Source organism: Papio anubis, chromosome 1 (assembly GCF_008728515.1).
Source record: "Papio anubis isolate 15944 chromosome 1, Panubis1.0, whole genome shotgun sequence".
NCBI classification, from domain to species: domain Eukaryota; kingdom Metazoa; phylum Chordata; class Mammalia; order Primates; family Cercopithecidae; genus Papio; species Papio anubis.
Window position 1 is genome coordinate 204,897,221 of NC_044976.1, and position 18,329 is coordinate 204,915,549.

At 46.5% G+C, this 18,329-nt stretch overlaps 1 protein-coding gene across 8 annotated transcripts in view; it reads left to right on the forward strand.

Annotated features, from left to right (window-relative positions):
• TBCE (tubulin folding cofactor E) overlaps window positions 1–18,329 on the forward strand; it is an 82,463-nt gene that overhangs the window by 56,515 nt on the left and 7,619 nt on the right. For 7 of the 8 annotated variants that reach the window (XM_009197152.4, XM_003893734.5, XM_009197177.4 and 4 more), the window contains exons 6-15: window positions 4,420–4,519; window positions 6,457–6,556; window positions 9,637–9,713; window positions 11,157–11,252; window positions 11,797–11,861; window positions 11,953–12,017; window positions 12,717–12,869; window positions 14,149–14,302; window positions 17,185–17,253; window positions 18,211–18,270. In XM_009197152.4, coding sequence (XP_009195416.2) covers window positions 4,420–4,519; window positions 6,457–6,556; window positions 9,637–9,713; window positions 11,157–11,252; window positions 11,797–11,861; window positions 11,953–12,017; window positions 12,717–12,869; window positions 14,149–14,302; window positions 17,185–17,253; window positions 18,211–18,270 — 939 coding nt within the window. Of the gene's footprint in view, window positions 1–4,419; window positions 4,520–6,456; window positions 6,557–8,384; window positions 8,538–9,636; window positions 9,714–11,156; window positions 11,253–11,796; window positions 11,862–11,952; window positions 12,018–12,716; window positions 12,870–14,148; window positions 14,303–17,184; window positions 17,254–18,210; window positions 18,271–18,329 lie in introns of all 8 variants that reach the window. The other variant, XM_003893735.5, reaches the window with a different exon arrangement.

The following is an 18,329-nucleotide window of genomic DNA, read 5'->3' on the forward strand; positions in this document are numbered from 1 at the left end:
GTTGGTGTTTGCAGATACAGTGATGAATGTCTTGCAGGTCCCAATTGAATTCTCGCCAGAAGTTGAAGTATTGCTTTGGGTGCTTAATCCAGTCATCCTGTTTTGAGTTGGTCTGTCTTTGAGGTTATTTACTCCACCAGAACTCAAGGCAGTGGGAGCGCTGCGGACCTGGGTATGTCAAATCTCAGGGCACTTCCAGGGGAGGGGATGAGCCGCCTCCTCCCTCATGACCTGCGGAGGAGAATCTGTGCCCGGAGGCCTGACCTGTGCATTCACGGGGGCTCCTTGAACGGTGTGTGTGGGAGGGGCGACCACATATTGAGAGCTGTTGTTCGTGGCTGATTTCAGGATGTAGGTGGTCTGTATGCTCTGTACAGACCTTAGAGGCAATTACAACTCTAGGCTACATAATGGGAAACAGCGTGATTGGACTTAAACCCTTCCTCAGCAGCCTAACAGCCGATTTAGCAGGGTTAATGGAAACACAGGGTGGCCAAAGTGTCACCCAGAGGCCTGGAAAGCACCCCTTGCATGAGCCTGCGTGAGGCGGTGTCAGGAAGCTAGGGCAGCCAAGGGGAGGCTGAGGAGGAGCAGCGGAGGAACAGTTTACAGAAGCCATCATGCAGGTGTGTCCCCAAGGGTGGAGTAGGAGCCCGAGGGGACCTGGAGGGTGTTTGCCGGGTCTGGAATTTTCAGCAGCCTGACTCTTTTCCCTTCCATTTGATGCGACGGCCACAGCAAAATCAAGGCTATCCTGTAGGTACTTATACTACCAGCTGAAATGCAACTGTTTACGAGGGTAGACCCCATTGTTAGCTCTTGGACTGTAATAGTCCAGGCAGCTGGCAGGATTTGGGCATGGGTAGCTGGCGACCGGATTTGGAGTCATCCCTTTCTTCGCATCTTCTCTGCCATCCTTCCCTTGTTCCTGACCTTCTTGCAGAGCTTCCTAATTGGTTCCTGCCTAAAATTATTTTCTTTCTAACCAATGCTTTGGAGTGATGCCGCTGTTTTGTAAAGAAACTTTCTCCACGTTTTATGTACGTTTGATGACCCCTGTTGCATTAAGGGGTGCAGTGAAATGGGTTTTGAATGGAGGCTGACTTGGGTGTAATTTCCCACTTGTTCATTTGCACACAGTGACACAGCTCTCTGACTGCTGTGCCGCTGTTTTTTCTACTGTGAAAAAGGAAAACAACCCAGAAATCAGCATAGCGCCTGGGTCTGGTTGGCAGTGGCGGCAGCAGTGAGGGCGGTGGCTGTCCCTGCTGCTGTTGTTATTACTGGATCTTAGAGCTCTTTTTTTTTTTTTTTGAGATGGAGTCTCACTCTTTCACCCAGGCTGGAGTGCAGCGGCGCGATCTCGGCTCACCGCAACCTTCTGGCACTCAGGTTCAAGCGATTCTCCTGCCTCAGCCCCCTGTGTAGCTGGGACCACAGGTGCGTGCCACCACCCTTGGCTGATTTTTGTGTTTTTTTTTTTTCTTTTTTTGAGATAGAGTTTTGCTCTTGTTGCCCAGGCTGGAAGGCAACATCTTGGCTCACCAAGATGTTGCGATGGCACGATCTTGGCTCACCACTACCTCCGCCTCCCGGGTTCAAACGATTCTCCTGCCTCAGCTTCCCGAGTAACTGGGATTACAGACATGCGCCACCACGCCCGGCTAATTTTATATTTTTAGTAGAGACGGGGTTTCTCCGTGTTGGTCAGGCTGATCTCGAACTCCCAACCTCAGGTGATCCACCCGCCTCGGCCTCCCAAAGTGCTGGGATTACAGGCATGAGTCACAGTTCCCGGCCTGATTTTTGTATCTTTAGTAGAGACAGGGTTTCACCATGTTGGCCAGGCTGGTCTCGAACTCCTGACCTCAGGTGATCTGCCCACTTTGGCCTCTCAGAGTGCTGGGATTACATGCGTGAGCCACCGCGCCTGGCCTGGATCTTAGAGCTCTTCTTCTGTCGCTGGCCAGTCCTCGTCAGTCACTTCTATGGGACCTTTCTCTGGTTGCAGGGTGTTGGGTGTACCCCGAGGCTCAGATACGGGAGCTCCTGGCTTCTTGAGAGACCTTCTGGGGTGTGGCTGGCACTCCTCCATGGCCTGCCCTCTTGGACATCTGTCTCTCCAGCCGCTGCTTTGATACCTCTGTCTGGATGTCTCATAGCCATCATAGATTTAGCATGTCCCAAACTAAGACCCCTCACGCCTGCCCATCCTGTAGTCTTCCCCTCTTAGTAAATGACAGTTCCAGTTGCACAGGCCACAGATCTTGGAGTTGTCCTTGACACTCCCTGTCTCCCATGCCTCACACCTAAATCCACTGGCAATCCTGTGAGCCCCAGTCCAGAGTCAGACGCCCCCTCTGCCGTGGTCTGCCCTCTCATGCTGCTGCTCTGCTCTGGCCTCCGGGAGACTCCCGGCCCTCCTTTGTTTCCTGCAGTCGTGCTCAACCCAGCAGCACAGTGACTTTTCCTTTTTTTTTTTTTGGACATAGTATAAATCAAAGTCAAAGCAGAGTGATTTTTAAAAGACCCAGGTCATCTGTCGCTGTTCCAAAGCCTCCAGTATCTCCCGTTTCAAGCAAAGACTAGCAAAGACTTTGAAGTGGCCTGCAAGGCCTTTGTGATGTGTGGCCTGGCCCCTTGTCCCTTGTGACCTCGTTTCTAGTACCCCCAAGCCCATCTGCTCCAGTCACACAGGCGCCGGCCGTCCCGGTCATAGGCTGAGCTCGTTCCCATCCCAGGGCCTTTGCTCTTGTCACTCCTCTGCCGCGTGCTCCTCTCCCAGATGGCGTCCCCCCATTTCCCTCAGCTCTCTGCTCAGATGCCCTCTTGTTGGAGGAGGTGGTCTTCCCTGAGCACTGCATATAGAACAGCCACACACCTTTCCTGTGTGCCCTGCTCTGTCCCTGAGCACAGACAGGCCTGCCTGTGACACACTGTAGAGGCCCCTGTGTCGCGATCATCTCTCCCTGATGAGACTCTGCTTTGCCACTGTGATGCTCCTGGCCCTAAATAATTACTTGCAGAATAGACCAGTACACTGAATAATTTCCACACACACACATATTAGATGAGAGTGTAGGCTCCTCCGCTAGCTGGCCCGGTCCTGCTGCAAGCTCCTTTTTCTCTGCGGGGACCTGGCTAAGCTGTGCCCCTTCCTGATGGTGCTGCACCTGCACCTAGCCCCTCACCTGCACTTGTGTTGCCCATCAGCTTTGCTTTTCCAGTCCCACTGTGTTATCCTCTCTGAACCCCTGTATCAGGGGCAGTTGGAGTGATACTGTTATAACTGCTTCCAGGCTACGGGACACCCTCTCAATTCCTAAGTCATGCACTTTTGAACATGTGTCCCAAGTTGACCCCTCTTATCTCCCCTGCAGATGCTATTTATCTGGAGATTCCTATGGTAATGGTGCCCCATAGAAGGTCATGTGCTGGGGTGAGGCTTGTGTGTATACCTTAGGTGCTTAAGAAATCAAAGTTACCCTCACCGCTTTTCCCCTCTCCTTTTGTTGGATAGTGCTAGGATGGTTTAATGTTATGACATTTGGTTCTTTTTCATTTGATTGTAGATGTTTGTCTCAAGTTTTGAGTATATAACAATGAACTTTTAATTTATTTTTAGTTTTTTGAGACAGTCTCACTCCGTCATCCAGGCTGGAGTGCAGTGGTGCAATCTCCACTCCCTGCAACCTCCGCCTCCCCGGCTCTAGAGATTCTCGTGCCTCAACCTCCTGAGTAGCTGGAATTACAAGCACATGCCACCACACCTGGTTAATTTCTGTATTTTTAGTAGAGACAGGGTTTTGCCATGTGGGCCAGGCTGGTCTTGAACTCCTGACCTCAAGTGATCCTCCCACCTTGGCATCCCAAAGTGCTGGGATTACAGGCATGAGCCATCGCGCCTGGCCGGATAATGAACTTTTTAGTTTCTCAGTGAAGTTTTGGATAACTTAAAAGTATTATGGCCGGGCGCGGTGGCTCAAGCCTGTAATCCCAGCACTTTGGGAGGCCGAGACGGGCGGATCATGAGGTCAGGAGATCGAGACCATCCTGGCTAACACAGTGAAACCCCGTCTCTACTAAAAAATATACAAAAAACTAGCCGGGCGAGGTGGCGGGCTCCTGTAGTCCCAGCTACTCGGGAGGCTGAGGCAGGAGAATGGTGTAAACCCGGGAGGCGGAGCTTGCAATGAGCCGAGATCCGGCCACTGCACTCCAGCCTGGGTGACAGAGCGAGACTCCGCCTCAAAAAAAAAAAAAAAAAAAAAAAGTATTATGTACTCCTGAAAAAATTTCAAGTTAACTAGAGGGTATAAAATGAAAGGTTAAAGCACTCATGCTGAGGAAATAAGAGTAACTACTTTTATGTCTTTTGTGAATCTTTTGAAATTACTGTTTCTTAACATGTGCTTTTAGATATTAGAAGGGTAGATTTGTCAAAAAACCTGTTGTCATCATGGGATGAAGTGATCCACATTGCTGATCAGCTCAGACACCTGGAAGTCCTTAATCTCAGGTATGAACTCTTGGTTGCCGAATTTTCATGAACAATAAAAGTCATCTCCTTGCTCCCTCACAGCATCTCTGAGGCAGAAAGATTAAGGCTGCCACCTGATGATGCAGGAGTTAAGAAGAAATTACTCAGGCTGATAGTGAGGGTATAGAAGTCCTCAGTAAGGTTTTCCTTTTAATGAAGAGCAGCCCCAAATTATTTTCCTTTCTAACACAAGCCGCCTGTGAAATGGAGCTGCAGACATGTATTTTTGAGATGGAGTCTCACCCTTGTTGCCCAGGCTGGAGTGCAATGGTGCAATCTCGGCTCACTGCAACCTCCCCTTCCTGGGTTCAAGGGATTCTCCTACTTCACCCTCCTGAGTAGCTGGGACTATCGGTGCCCACCACCACTGCCGGCTACTTTTTGTATTTTTAGTAGAAGCAGGGTTTCGCCATGTTGGCCAGGCTGATCTTGAACTCCTGACCTCAGGTTTTCCACCTGTCTCGGCCTCCCAAAGTGCTGGAATTACAGGTGTGAGCCACCACGTCCCGCCTCTTTAAGGACACTTTAATCTTTAAGGGCACATCGATTATTATAGCCTTGCAAACGGTCACATGAGGTGATTCATGAATAAGGAATGTGTTTTAACTTTTATCAGGTGGGGGATGAGTTAGATTGACATTGAACTGCAAGATCTTATTTCTTTTTAGCCTGACCATAAAGATGGAAGGTTGGGGGAGGTGATATTTAATTGTGGAGTAGGAGAGGAGAGGTGATATTATTAAAAGTGCTTGTTTATTTGAAATTTGAAACCTTTTAGCATTTAATTGCTGTAGGAATGAGTAATTTCATTGGGATACTGTTTAATTCTGTTTTGATAAGGATTTTTCGTTAATCTAACTATTTTACTAATGTCACAGTTTTCCAGGCCTTCTTGAGTATTTGATTTGTTTTAATCTCAGAACCTAACTTTCCAAGGGTTTAGCCAGGCTTCCTCCTTTTTTTTTTTTTTTTTTTGTTGCCCAGGCTGGAGTGCAGTGGTAGGATCTCGGCTCACTGCACCCTTTGCCTCCCAGGTTCAAGTGATTCTCCTTCCTCAGCCTCCCAAGTAGCTGGGACTAGAGGCACCTGCCACCATGCCCGGCTAATTTTTGTATTTTTAGTAGAGACAGGGTTTCATCATGTTGACCAGGCTAGTCTTGAACTCCTGACCTCAGGTGATCCATCTGCCTTGGCCTCCCAAAGTGCTGGGATTATAGGCGTGAGCTTCCACGCCCGGCACAGGTTTCCCCTTTCATTCTTAAACCATTTTTGCATAGACAGGTGAGTGTACAGTATAGCAGGTAGGCCTGAATGAATTGTGCTCCCAAATAGAGCAAATAGGGGTAACTCAACCCATGGTGTCTCATCTTCGGAAATATGGGCTTGTGTTTTTTAATATATCTTCTTTCAAAGTGACTGTCAGGATTGAATAGAGTTTTGAGAAAGAATTTAAGGGACAATAATTTCATCCATCCTCCTAGCCATAATTTCATCCATCCTCCTAGCCAAAGGGCAGACTCTATGTTTAGAGAAGCAAAATGCTAGCCCACGATTCAGTGTATCAGTAAGACTGGAGAACGGGACTTTGCTTTGCACTGTCCAGAGCCATGTCTTGTGAAGCTGGAAGCTCACCTTGCAAACGCCTGAGTTTCGGGTTTAGGAAGCCTGCAGCCGCATACGGCTGCCCTAATCCTGTGAAAGCATCTTCACACAGCTGATCCCAAAAAGTTGTAAATTGTAAATGTTAAAAATTAGGTAGTCTTGATTCACTTGAATCATTAAAAAAGTGATTTCCATTTTAAGATTGAAACAAATCAAACCCCTTAGATTAAAACCCAAGTTGTTGCTTTCAACGACTATTTCAGTTGGGTTTACTGTATAGAAATAAGTATATTGTATCTTCTTTTTCTACACAGTGAAAATAAACTAAAATTTCCCTCCGGTTCAGCATTAACTGGAACGTTTTCTGCACTGAAGGTTTTAGTCCTCAATCAAACAGGAATAACGTGGGCTGAGGTAATCATATTTCTTTGGTTTATTACACATTAATAAGCAATTTAAAATGTTTGATTTAGTAGGGAATTGAAGTATAACTGTGGCTTCGTTTAAATCATCCCAGTATCTATTAATAGATAACAAGATTCTTTAAAGTGCCTTGTAAAAACGAGTTAAAAGCGCATCGTAGTTGAGTTTTGCATCTAGGAATCCATGTCCTCTCTCAGCTCACTTGGACTTGTTCTGGGGCCTTTATAAACAGTGGCGCTCCGTTGCGGTATGCACCGAGGATGTGCTGAGCGTCGTGTTAGCTATTGATAGCTCCCTGAGTTTTCCTGTAAGTTTTTTTTAGAACAGAAGCCAAGCAGCAGAAAGGTCCTCACATCCTTTTCTTGTTAGAAGTTCGGCTTTTGGAAGCCGCTGTTCATTTTATACAGCTGGGCTCAAAAGTAGACTTGTGGGTCCTCGGCACAGCAGTGTTTGGGACTTATGTCTGGCAGTACAACTTCCTCTGAGGTGTGCTGACTTCACACACCCAGAGCATGCCACTGTCTGTTTTTTTTTTTTTTTTTTTTTTTGAGACGGAGTTTTGCTCTTGTTGCTCAGGCTGGAGTGCAGTGGCGCGATCTCGGCTCACTGCAACCTCCACCACCCAGGTTCAAGTGATTCTCCCGCCTCAAGCCTCCCGAGTAGCTGGGATGACAGGCATGCGCCACCAGGCCCATCTAATTTTGTATTTTTAGTAGAGACTGGGTTTCTCCATGTTGGTCAGGTTGGTCTCGAACTCCTGACCTCAGGTGATCTGCCCACCTCGGCCTCCCAAAGGGCTGTGATTACAGGCCAGAGCCACCGTGCCCAGCCCACTTTCATTTTTATTCATTTATTTTTCTTGAAACAGAGTCTTCGCTCTGTTGCCCAAGCTGGAGTGCAGTGGTGCAATCTCGGTTCACTGCAACCTCCGCCTCCCGGGTTCAAGCGATTCTCCTGCCTCAGCCTCCCAAGTAGCTGGGATTACAGGCGCCTGCCACCATGCCCAGCTTATTTTTGTATTTTTAGTAGGGACGGGGTTTCACCATGTTGGCCAGGATGGTCTTGAACTCCTGACCTAAAATGATCTGTCTGCCTCGGCCTCCCAAAGTGCTGGGATTACAGGAGTGAGCCTCCGCACCCAGTTCGGGCATTCCACTTTCAAACCAAGGGTGTAGAAATACATTCCCAGCTATGTTCACCCAGGAAGTGCCACAGAGGCTGCTCAGTGAGAGACAGGTGGGTCCCTTGTGCCCTTAATATGCCCACAGAGCCTCTTTCCTAGGGCCCCTCCTCTGTGAGGCGCTTACTCCCTCTCCAGTGTAGATGCAGCTGGAAGACAAGAAGGGGCCAGGCACTGGGGCTGACACCTGCAGTCCCAGCACTTTGGGAGGCTAAGGTGGGAGGATCACTTGAGCCCAGGAGTTTGAGGCTGCTGTGAGCTAGGACTGCACCTTTGCACTCCATCCTGGGCGACAGAGCAAGACCCACCTCACCCTCCAAATAAACTAGGAAGGGCACACAGAAATTCAGGTGGTAGAGATGACAGTAAAGTTCCAGTGAGAAAATTTAGAAATAGTTGGTGAGGCTGGGCATGGGGGCTCTCACCTGTAATTCCAGCCAGCACTTTGGGAGGCCCAGGCAGGAGAACTGCTTGAGGCCAGGAGTTCAAGACCCACCTAGGCAACATCAAGAGATCCTGTAGATGCTATATATATTATTATATATAATTATGTAATAATTATATATAATTATATAATATATAATAATTTTTTGTAAAAAATTTTTTGTGAAAGTTTTTTTTTTTGTAAAAAAAAATTAGGCTCATGTGCAGTGTGGTAGCAGCAGGCACGGTCTTGACATGCAGAAAGATGCCAGCAAGTTCGTGGACCTGTGCATGCGGCAGAAATGTTTCACCAGCAACTGCGTCATCAGTGCCAAGGACCATATATCCATGTGGATGAACGTGGCCAAGGCCAACAAGGTCACGGGCAGGTTTAACAGCTAGTTTAAAACCTGTGCTATCTGCAGGACAGTTTGCAGGATGGATGAGTCAGATGATTCCATTCTCTGGCCATGGCCAAGGGCGTTATCTCAACTATTTTGTTTTTGAGATGGAGTCTTGCTCTGTTGCCCAGGCTGGAGTGCAGTGGTGTGATATTGACTCACTGCAACCTCCGCCTCCTGGGCAAAACGATTCTCCTGCCTCAGCCTCCCAATTAGCTGGGATCACAGACATGCACCACCATGCGTGGCTAATGTTTTGTATTTTTAGTCGAGATGGGTTTTCGCCATGTTGGCCAGGCTGGTCTCAAACTCCCGACCTCAAGCGGTCTGCCTGCCTCAGCCTCCCAAAGTGCTGGGATTACAGGTGTGTGCCACCATACCCGGCCATTTTTGTATTTTTAGTAGTAATGGGCTTTCATCCTGTTGGGCAGGCTGGTCTCCACCTCCTGACCTCAAGTGATCCACCTGCCTCGGCCTCCCAAAGTGCTGGGATTATAGGCATGAGCCACTGTGCCTGACCTCAGAGAACTTTTGACTGGAGAGAATCATGGATGTAGGATATTTGTTGTAAATATATTATGAAAACTTAAAAAAATGTATAATTAAAAAATAATGAAAGAAGAAATAACTGTTGAGAAATTTATGAAAGGATATGAAAAATTAGCATATCCTTTACAAACCCAGATTGGCATTTAGAATTGAGGAAAGGTGTTTAACATCAATTTACTTCTTTTGGTTAAGCAAATTCTATCAAATACTAATACATGCAGTTAGTATCTCCTGTTCCACCTCGTAGCTGCCTTACCTAAACCATGCATTGACACCTACCTCCGAGGCCTCAGAGTGCCCACAGTATGTGCTCCCACAGCATTAAAATGCACTCCTTTAACATTTTATTTATCACCCCCCACCACCATTCCAGGCCTGAAACAGTCTTATGAACTGTCGGTGAGGCACTTGTTTGCTGAAACAGTAACTGAGCTGAATCCTCGTGGTGGTTCCTGTGAACACCCAGGAAGAAACAGCCAACAGAGGCCACCTGAGCCTGAGCCGAGTTTCTCTTCCAGGTGCTGTGGTGTGCCGCGTGGTGCCCGGGCCTGGAGGAACTCTACCTGGAGTCTAACAATATTGTCATTTCCGAAAGGTAACTAGGGCTTACTTAAATGCATCTATCCCCATTAGTCATCATTCTGAGTAAACAAATGGTCTCAATTATATCTCACCTTAATTTTTAGAAGGATTTGTAAACAAGAATTAGGAAAAATGCTTATTATTCATTGCCTTCGCAAATTAGAATTTGACTAATTGGTTCTAATCAAAGGAAACTCGTCAGAATTAAGTATTTGTGAAGACATGAGTTATCTTAGTTTTGCATCAGTGTATTAACTTGCTGCTTGCTGTTTCTTTTCTTTTTTTTTTTTTTTTTTTGAGACGGAGTCTCACTCTGTCGCCCAGGCTGGAGTACAGTGGTGATCACGGCTCAGTGTAACCTCCGCCTCCTGAGTTCAAGCGATTCTCCTGCCCCAGCCTCCCGAGTAGCTGGGATTATAGGCGCCTGCCACCACGCCTGGCTAAGTTTCTTTATTTTTAGTAGACACGGGGTTTCACCATCTTGGCCAGGCTGGTCTTGAACCCCTGACCTCGTGAGCCACTGTGCCCAGCCAATTTGCTATTTCTAAATGGAAGTTCTGTAGGATATGCTGTAAGGATTAAATAATGTATTTTTCATTAGCATCATCTGTTTCAGGTCATTGTACCAAAGTACATGTAAAACCTTGTTCTCTGAAATATATTGTTGCCTCATCTCCCTTTTTTTAAATTAATAATATTAAATTACTATGTAAAATTAACCTAATTGTGGGAGAAAATTTACAACAGATTCTGAATTAAAGGATTCAGAATCTTAAAGATTTTCGTGTACAGAAGGGTTTCATTATGTAGGCAAATGCAGGTTTTTTTTTTTTTTTGCGCGATAGAGTTTCATTCTTGTTGCCCAGCTAGAGTGCAGTGGCGCCATCTCGGCTCACTGCAACCTCCGCCTCCCTGGTTCAAGTGATTCTCCTGCCTCAGCCTCCTGTGTAGCTGGGACTACAGGCATGGCCCACCATGCCTGGCTAATTTTTGTATTTTTAGTAGAGACGGGGTTTCACCATGTTGGCCAGGCTAGTCTTGAACTCCTGATCTCAGGTGATCTGCCCACCTCGGCCTGCCAAAGTGCTGGGATTACAGGCGTGAGCCACCGTGCCTGGCCTGCAGGTTTTTTAAATTAAATTTTTAAATTTTGAGATAATCATAGATTCACATCAAGTTTTATAAGAAATGATACACAGATATCACTTGTACCCATGACCCAGGTTCCCCCATTGGTAACAAGTTGCAAAACTATGAAATAGGATCACAGGCTAGGTGGGACATTGACACTGGCAGGAATTTGTGCATTGCCAAACCCCTCAGGTTGCCCTTTTATAGTCACATCCACTTGCTTTTTACCCCCAACCCTCCATCGCATCAAATGCAGGCATTTTAAGGCTGTATCTTTGAAAACAAAAGAGAAATTCACGGTGAAAAAATTTTATTTTCCATACAGGCCAACAGATGTTCTCCAGACAGTCAAGTTATTAGACCTTTCCTCTAATCAATTAATTGATGAAAATCAGCTGTATCTGATAGCCCACCTGCCCAGGTAATTTGCCTCTAAATGCCTGATACAATAGTGTTCAGTCAATTCTTAGTGAAGCAATTTTTATATACTATGTATGCTTTCTCAGTAGAAATGTGGTAACAATGATGGAATTTCTAAATTGAGTAATTCCCTTTGGAAAATTTTCATTTGAATTCATTTAGAAAATGTACTCGTGAACGCTGTATAATGTGGACTATGTCTGTACCAGATAATTTGAAGAATGAATAGTTTGACCCTGGCGATAATGCCGATAGTCTTCACTCGTTAAACTCCGGGCAGTAGACCGTGTCTCTTTCCTCTGAGATGCGTTTAGCACCTGACATAGCAGTAGGTACTCAAGAACCATTAGGTGACTATAGCGTCATTAGAATATAGGATAAAGAGTTCACTTTGCATGTCCTAAGTTGGACTTCATGGTTTCTAAGTATTTTACATGGGATTAAAAACCTAGGGTGTAGAAAAAAATTTACAAACCGAGTCTGGTTGATACCCCATAGCATTTTAGATTGTTCTGTGTAATCAAATTTTACATTTTGAATTTCAGGTTAGAACAATTAATCCTCTCTGACGTTGGAATCTCTTCTATACATTTTCCGGATGCTGGAATTGGTATATAAGATTAGTAAAGTTCCATCCTGCCCCCCCATACTATAGCTACTTCTTTCACTTCTACTGTGTAACTTCATTCCTCTTTTTATAGGGTGCAAAACCTCCATGTTCCCGTCCTTGCAGTACCTTGTAGTAAATGACAATCAGATATCACAAGTAAGAGCTGCTTTGGCGTATGCCCAGCACACTGTTGCCTCTTTCCATTGTCATGGCAGAGTTCGGAGGTTCCTTCTACCGAAAAGTAAAAAAAAAAAACCTAAATCAAAATAGAAATGCCTGCTCAGCATGGAACTCCTCATATGAAGCCAAAAATATTAAGAAAGAAATTAGTTCACTTCACACCTAAGTGGACTTCACACTCAAATGGCACATTAATAGAGTAAAAGTGGCTGGGCGTGGTGGCTCACGCCTATATTCCCAGCACTTTGGGAGGCCGAGGCGGGCGGATCCCCTGAGGTTGGGAGTTCGAGACCAGCCTGACCAACATGGTGAAACCCCATCTCTACTAAAAAAAAAAAAAACAAAAAAAAACAAAATTAGCTGGGCATGGCGGCACATGCCTGTAATCCCAGCTACTTGGGAGGCTGAGGCAGGAGAATCGCCTGAACTCGGAGGCAGAGGCTGCGATAAGCCAAGATTGCACCATTGCACTCCAGCTTGGGAAACGAGCGAAACTCCGTCTCAAAAAAAAGAGTGAAAGTATGTGGTCTTTCTAGAGGGGGTTGCTTGGTGCATGATGAAATTCCCTGCCTCAGATTAGAAGTAGGGACTGGCTTTCCTGTCGCTGGTTCAAACTTCTGCAAAAGTAGCACGAAACATACTGCTTTTCATTTATTTCCTTTTGCTGTGTTTCAGTGGTCATTTTTCAATGAGCTAGACAAGTTACCAAGTCTACGGGCTTTGTCCTGCCTAAGAAACCCCCTGACCAAGGAGGACAAGGAAGCAAACATGACGCGGCAGCTCATTATTGCCAGCATTGGCCAGCTGAAGACCCTGAACAAATGTGAGGTGAGCACTGGCGTCGTGACTAGCTATTTTTTAGACTAGAAAATAAATGATTTTAGGCCACGCGCCATGGCTCACGCCTGTAATCCCAGCACTTTGGGAGGCTGAGGCAGGCTGATCATTGGAGTCCAGGAGTTCGAGACCAGCCTGAGCAACCTGGTGAAACCCCATCTCAACAAAAAATACAAAAATTCGCTGCGTGGTGTTACACGCCTGTAAGTGCCTGTAGTCCCAGCTGCTCAGGAGGCTGGGGTGGAAGAATCACCTGAGCCCGGGAGGCCAAGGCTGCAGTGAGCCATGAACATGCCACTGCACTCCAGCCTGGGCAATGGAGTGAGACCCTGTCTTAATTTTAAAAAAAAAGTAAAAAGAAATTGGTTTTGAATATTGTAAAGGAGGTGAGATGTAGCTTTCCTCGGAATGGTAAAAGATTAGCCTTGTGCAGTTTCATAATAACGGTTCTTTTCCAGCTCCTCAGGAGAGAGCAGCGACATCAGTGCGCTGTCGTTTGAGGAATCCCAGGCAGCTTCTCCATGTTTTCAGGGAATGTAGGCAGAAAGAACCGAACCACAGAGCTGCTTTCTCTTCTCCTTCTCAGCTACTCTTCCCCATAAAAGTGGGAAGCCCATGCCTTGTCCTTGCCAGCACTTTTGTGCATTCACTAGGAGTCAGTCAGCTCCACCAGGGCAGGTGCCTCCAGGCAGACCTCGAGGAGGTGACCCAAGGTACCTGGCATAGTCCTGAAACTGGCCTACATGCAAGTACTCTCATGAATTAAAAGCGTAGGCCAGGCATGGTGGCTCAGGCCTGTAATCCCAGCACTTTGGGAGGCCATGGTTGGTGGATCACGAGATCAGGAGACCGAGACCATCTGGCTAACACGGTGAAACCCCGTCTCTACTAAAAATACAAAAAAATTAGCTGGGCATAGTGGCATGCACCGGTAATCCCAGCTACTCCAGAGGCTGAGGCAGGAGAATCACGTGAACCTGGGAGGCGGAAGTTGCAGTGAGCTGAGATCATACCACTGTACTGTAGCCTGGGCGACAGAGCGAGACTCCATCTCAAATTTTTTAAAAAAGGGTAAAACAAATTCTTTTTTCTTTTCTAATAAACCCCTGAGTTCTGTGAGTGTTAAAAAGAAGAGTGAAAACTGTATCTTGTCCCTCTCAATTTGATTATTCTCTGCATGTGCTGTGGAGGAAGGACAAAGTGCAAAATGCAAAGGACCTGTTAGAAAAAGTCTTTCTAACAGATTTGTTTTTATGTCACACCAACATAGATTCTCCCCAAGGAGAGGCGGACAGCTGAGCTTGACTATCGAAAAGCTTTTGGAAATGAGTGGAAACAGGCTGGTGGACATCAGGATCCGGACAAAAACAGACTCAGCGAAGAATTCCTCAGAGCCCATCGTAGATACCAGTTCCTCTGCCTGAGTACGTGCGTATACGCTGGTGGCCTGCAGGTGGCGGATTTCCCGCTGGAACAGAGTGTTCCCTTGGGTATCAAAAGAGGTTCTCAGTGTTGCTTTTGCCCTTCCTTTCCTGGGCTTTTTCTGTTCATCTGAATGGACTATAGGTACTTTCCTGGGGCGAGGGCAGCAGGGCAAGAGCAGTGTCTCTCAGCAGGAGGAACCTGGGAGACTGTGTATGTTCCTGAAACGGAGAGAGTTGCATTTGGGGAAGGGAACGCAATTTTTTTATTTTTAAGAGATGGAGTCTTGCTCTGTCGCCCAGGCTGGAGTGATCTCACTGCAACCTCTGCCTCCCGGGTTCAAGTTATTCTCCTGTCTTAGCCTCCCGCGTAGCTGGGATTAGAGGCGCCCGCCACCACGCCCAGCTAATTTTTGTATTGTTAGTAGAGATGGGGTTTCACCATATTGGCCAGGCTGGTCTCGAACTCCTGACCTCAAGTGATCCACCCACCTCAGCTTCTCCAAGTGCTGGGATTATAGGTGTGAGACACCATGCCCGGCAGGAAAGCACTTCTTTTTCTTTTTTTTTTCTTTTCTTGAGACAGGGTCTTGCTCTGTCACCCAGGCTGGAATGCAGTGGCACAATCTCTGCTCATTGCAACCTCCACCTCCTGGGTTCAAGTGATTCTCCTGCCTCAGCTTCCAGAGTAGCTGGGACTACAGGTGCGCACCACTATGCCTAATTTTTGTATATATTTTTTTGAGACGGAGTTTCGCTCTGTTGCCCAGGCTGGAGTGCAGTGGTGCAGTATTGGCTCACTGCAACCTCCGCCTCCCAGGTTCAAGCAATTATCCTGCCTCAGCCTCCTGAGAAGCTGGGATTACAGGCATGCGCTACCATGCCTGGCTAATTTTTTTTTGTATTTTTAGTAGAGATGGGTCTTCATCATGCTAGCCAGGCTGGCCTTGAACTCCTGGCTTTGTGATCTGCCTGCCTCAGCCTCCCAAAGTGCTGGGATTACAGGCATGAGCCACCACGCCCGGCCGGGAAAGCACTTCTTCTTTTTTTTTTTTTTTTTTGAGACGGAGGCTCGCTCTGTCGCCCAGGCTGGAGTGTAGTGGCATGATCTTGGCTCACTGCAAGCTCCACCTCCTGGGTTCACGCCATTCTCCTGCCTCAGCCTCCTGAGTAGCTGGGACTACAGGCACCCACCACCACACCCAGCTAATTTTTTGTATTTTTAGTAGAGATGGGGTTTCACCATGTTAGCCAGGATGGTCTTGATCTCCTGACCTCGTGATCCGCCCACTTCGGCCTCCCTAAGCGCTGGGATTACAGGGGTGAGCCACCGCGCCTGGCCAGGAAAGCACTTCTTAAATATAGGTTCTTGTCTTTGCACATGTTCACTAGGTTTCAGGTGGTGCACCATGCTCCACTGTAGAAAGGGTAGGAAGCACTCCAGTTTATCTCTGAGGCATCCCTATTTTTTTTTTTTTTTTTTTTGAGGCAGAGTTTCACTCCTGTTGTCCAGACTGGAGTGAAATGGCGCGATCTCGGCTCACTGCAACCTCTACCTGCTGGGTTTAAGCGATTCTCCTGCTTCAGCCTCCTGAGGAGCTGGGATTACAGGCGTCTGCTACGATGCCTGGCTAATTTTTTTGTATTTTTAGTAGAGATGGGGTTTCACCAGGTTGGCCAGGCTGGTCTCAGAAACTCCTGAGCTCAGGTGATCTGCCCGCCTTGGCCTCCCAAAGTGCTGGGATTACAGGCGAGAGCCACTGCACCCGGCCGGCATCGTTTTTTTTAAAGCCCCACAGGTAGTTCTAGTGAACAGGAAAGTTCGCATGAGAGTGTAGTTCTGCAGTAAGCTCTCATCCCCAGGGCTCACTACCAAGGCTGGCACTTGGCATGCACAGTGGTTCGTTAAATCCTCCAGCCTGGTTCTTCAGGCTTTGAAGCTAAGAATTCATGAGTCTTTGTCCCTGATGTACTTTCCATTTTGTTTTGCCTTCATCATTATTCCACATTTCGCTTTTATGTGATTTTCCTTTTCTATATTTCTTAATGCAAGAAGCTCACTGCATAAATGCTTTAGGCTTGAACAGTGTCTTTAAGGAAGAAAAGCAGCCTGGAGGAATCACTTTCAAATGACTCCATTAGCCGGCCCAATTTCCTGGCCACACTCCACTCCTTGAATTCTAAATCACTTGGGGGTGGGCAAGGGAAGATTCTGAAGCAGCTGGCCAGGTATTGTTGAGTATTCACTGCTCAGAATGCTAGAAGACAAAAGCACAGATACAGGGGGGATTTAGAGAAATTCTGTCACTGTTTGGCGTAGAGCAGGAAAAAAGTTCTGCTTTCCTCTTCTATGGAGGCCGTGGTCCCGGCCGAGGAACTGGTTTGCAGTGTGGTACTGAGCGCCCAGCCTGGCACTGCCCGGTCTGGTTGAAACTTGGGGAAGGTGTCTTGTGGATTGTGTCTCAGGTGGCACCAGGTTTCTCTCAGCGCAGAAAGAACTGTTACCAAAGGTGACACTTGGGGAAAACATTTGAAGTATTTGAGGGCAGTCTTCTCTTGCTAGTTTGAGTGAGGACACCTAAGGAACAATGATGTAATACACGTGTAAACACGTTGCTTTTCATTTATTGTCTTCTGTTGAGTTTCACTGGTCATTAACAATGAGCCAGGTAAGTTACAGAGTCTGCAGCTCTGGGTAGACAGACGATTCTGCCCTTAGGAGTGGTTGTTGTCTATTACTCCTAAAAATCACACTGAATAAAGGCAGCTCCATGTGTCCTGGGAAAGGCACAGGCTGTCTGGATACTTACCTATGCTTTTTTTTTTTTTTTTTCTCTTATAGTGGCCTTTGGTTTATCATTCATCTCTTTTGATTTCTTAAACAGAATATGGTGCACCTGAAGATTGGGAACTCAAAACACAACAACCATTTATGCTCAAAAACCAGCTACTAAGTAAGACGCTCAGATTCAAATAGTTTATTTGTATTTGAGTCCTTAGGTGCCGAAACAGATAGTGTGTTTCTTTTAAGTGTGTATCTCTTAAGTACTTAAGTAAATGCTTTGAGTTTTAAATGAATTCTTTTTTTTTTTTTTTTTTTTTAAGACAGTCTCCCTCTGTCCCCCAGGCTGGAGTGCAGTGGCGTGATCTCAGCTCATTGCAACCTCTGCCTCCCAGGTTCTAAGTGATTCTCCCGCCTCAGCCTCTGGAGTAACTGGGACTATGGGCATACACCACCACGCCCAGCTTTCTTTTTTTTAAAATTGAGATGGAGTTTTGCTCTTGTTGCCAGACTGGAGTGCAGTGGCACGATCTCAGCTCATGGCAGCCTCCACCTCCCGGGTTCAAGTGATTCTCCTGCCTCAGCCTCCCAGGTAGCTGGGATTACAGGCATGCGCCACCATGCCCAGCTCATTTTGTATTTTTAGTAGAGACGGGGTTTAACCATGTTGTCCAGGCTGGTCTCGAACTCCTGACCTCAGGAGATCCACCTGCCTTGGCCTCCCAAAATGCTGGGATTAGAGGCGTGAGCCACCACACCCAAAGAAATGAATTCTTTAAAACATATCTAAATTCTTATACATTTTTGCAACTCCTATGTTTTAAACTCATTTAATAGTGTTACAAATGTGGGAGGTAATGGAGTTGTGAACCAAATTGTGATTTGTGAATTTATGACTTGAAAACCTGTCCAAGCTGTCAGGAAAGAAGCACTAAGCAGGGAAAAGGGAAAGTGGTGTCCAGCTATTTTTGTTGTTGTTAGCAATTCATGGAAGGATTTTAAACATTGATTAGACCTGCCAGTTTGCACTGCATAGCTCTATCATTTGGCCATCTGTTGATGTGTGTGGATAATTTAAATCCATATAATAGTAGATATCAATTAGTCTTTTTCTTCATTTCTCTTAAAGCACTGAAGATAAAATACCCTGATCAACTTGATCAGAAAGTCCTAGAGAAACAACTGCCGGGTAAGAAAGATGAGCCTATCTTCTCCTTAAACTCTGAATCATCGGCCTAGGTATGAGTC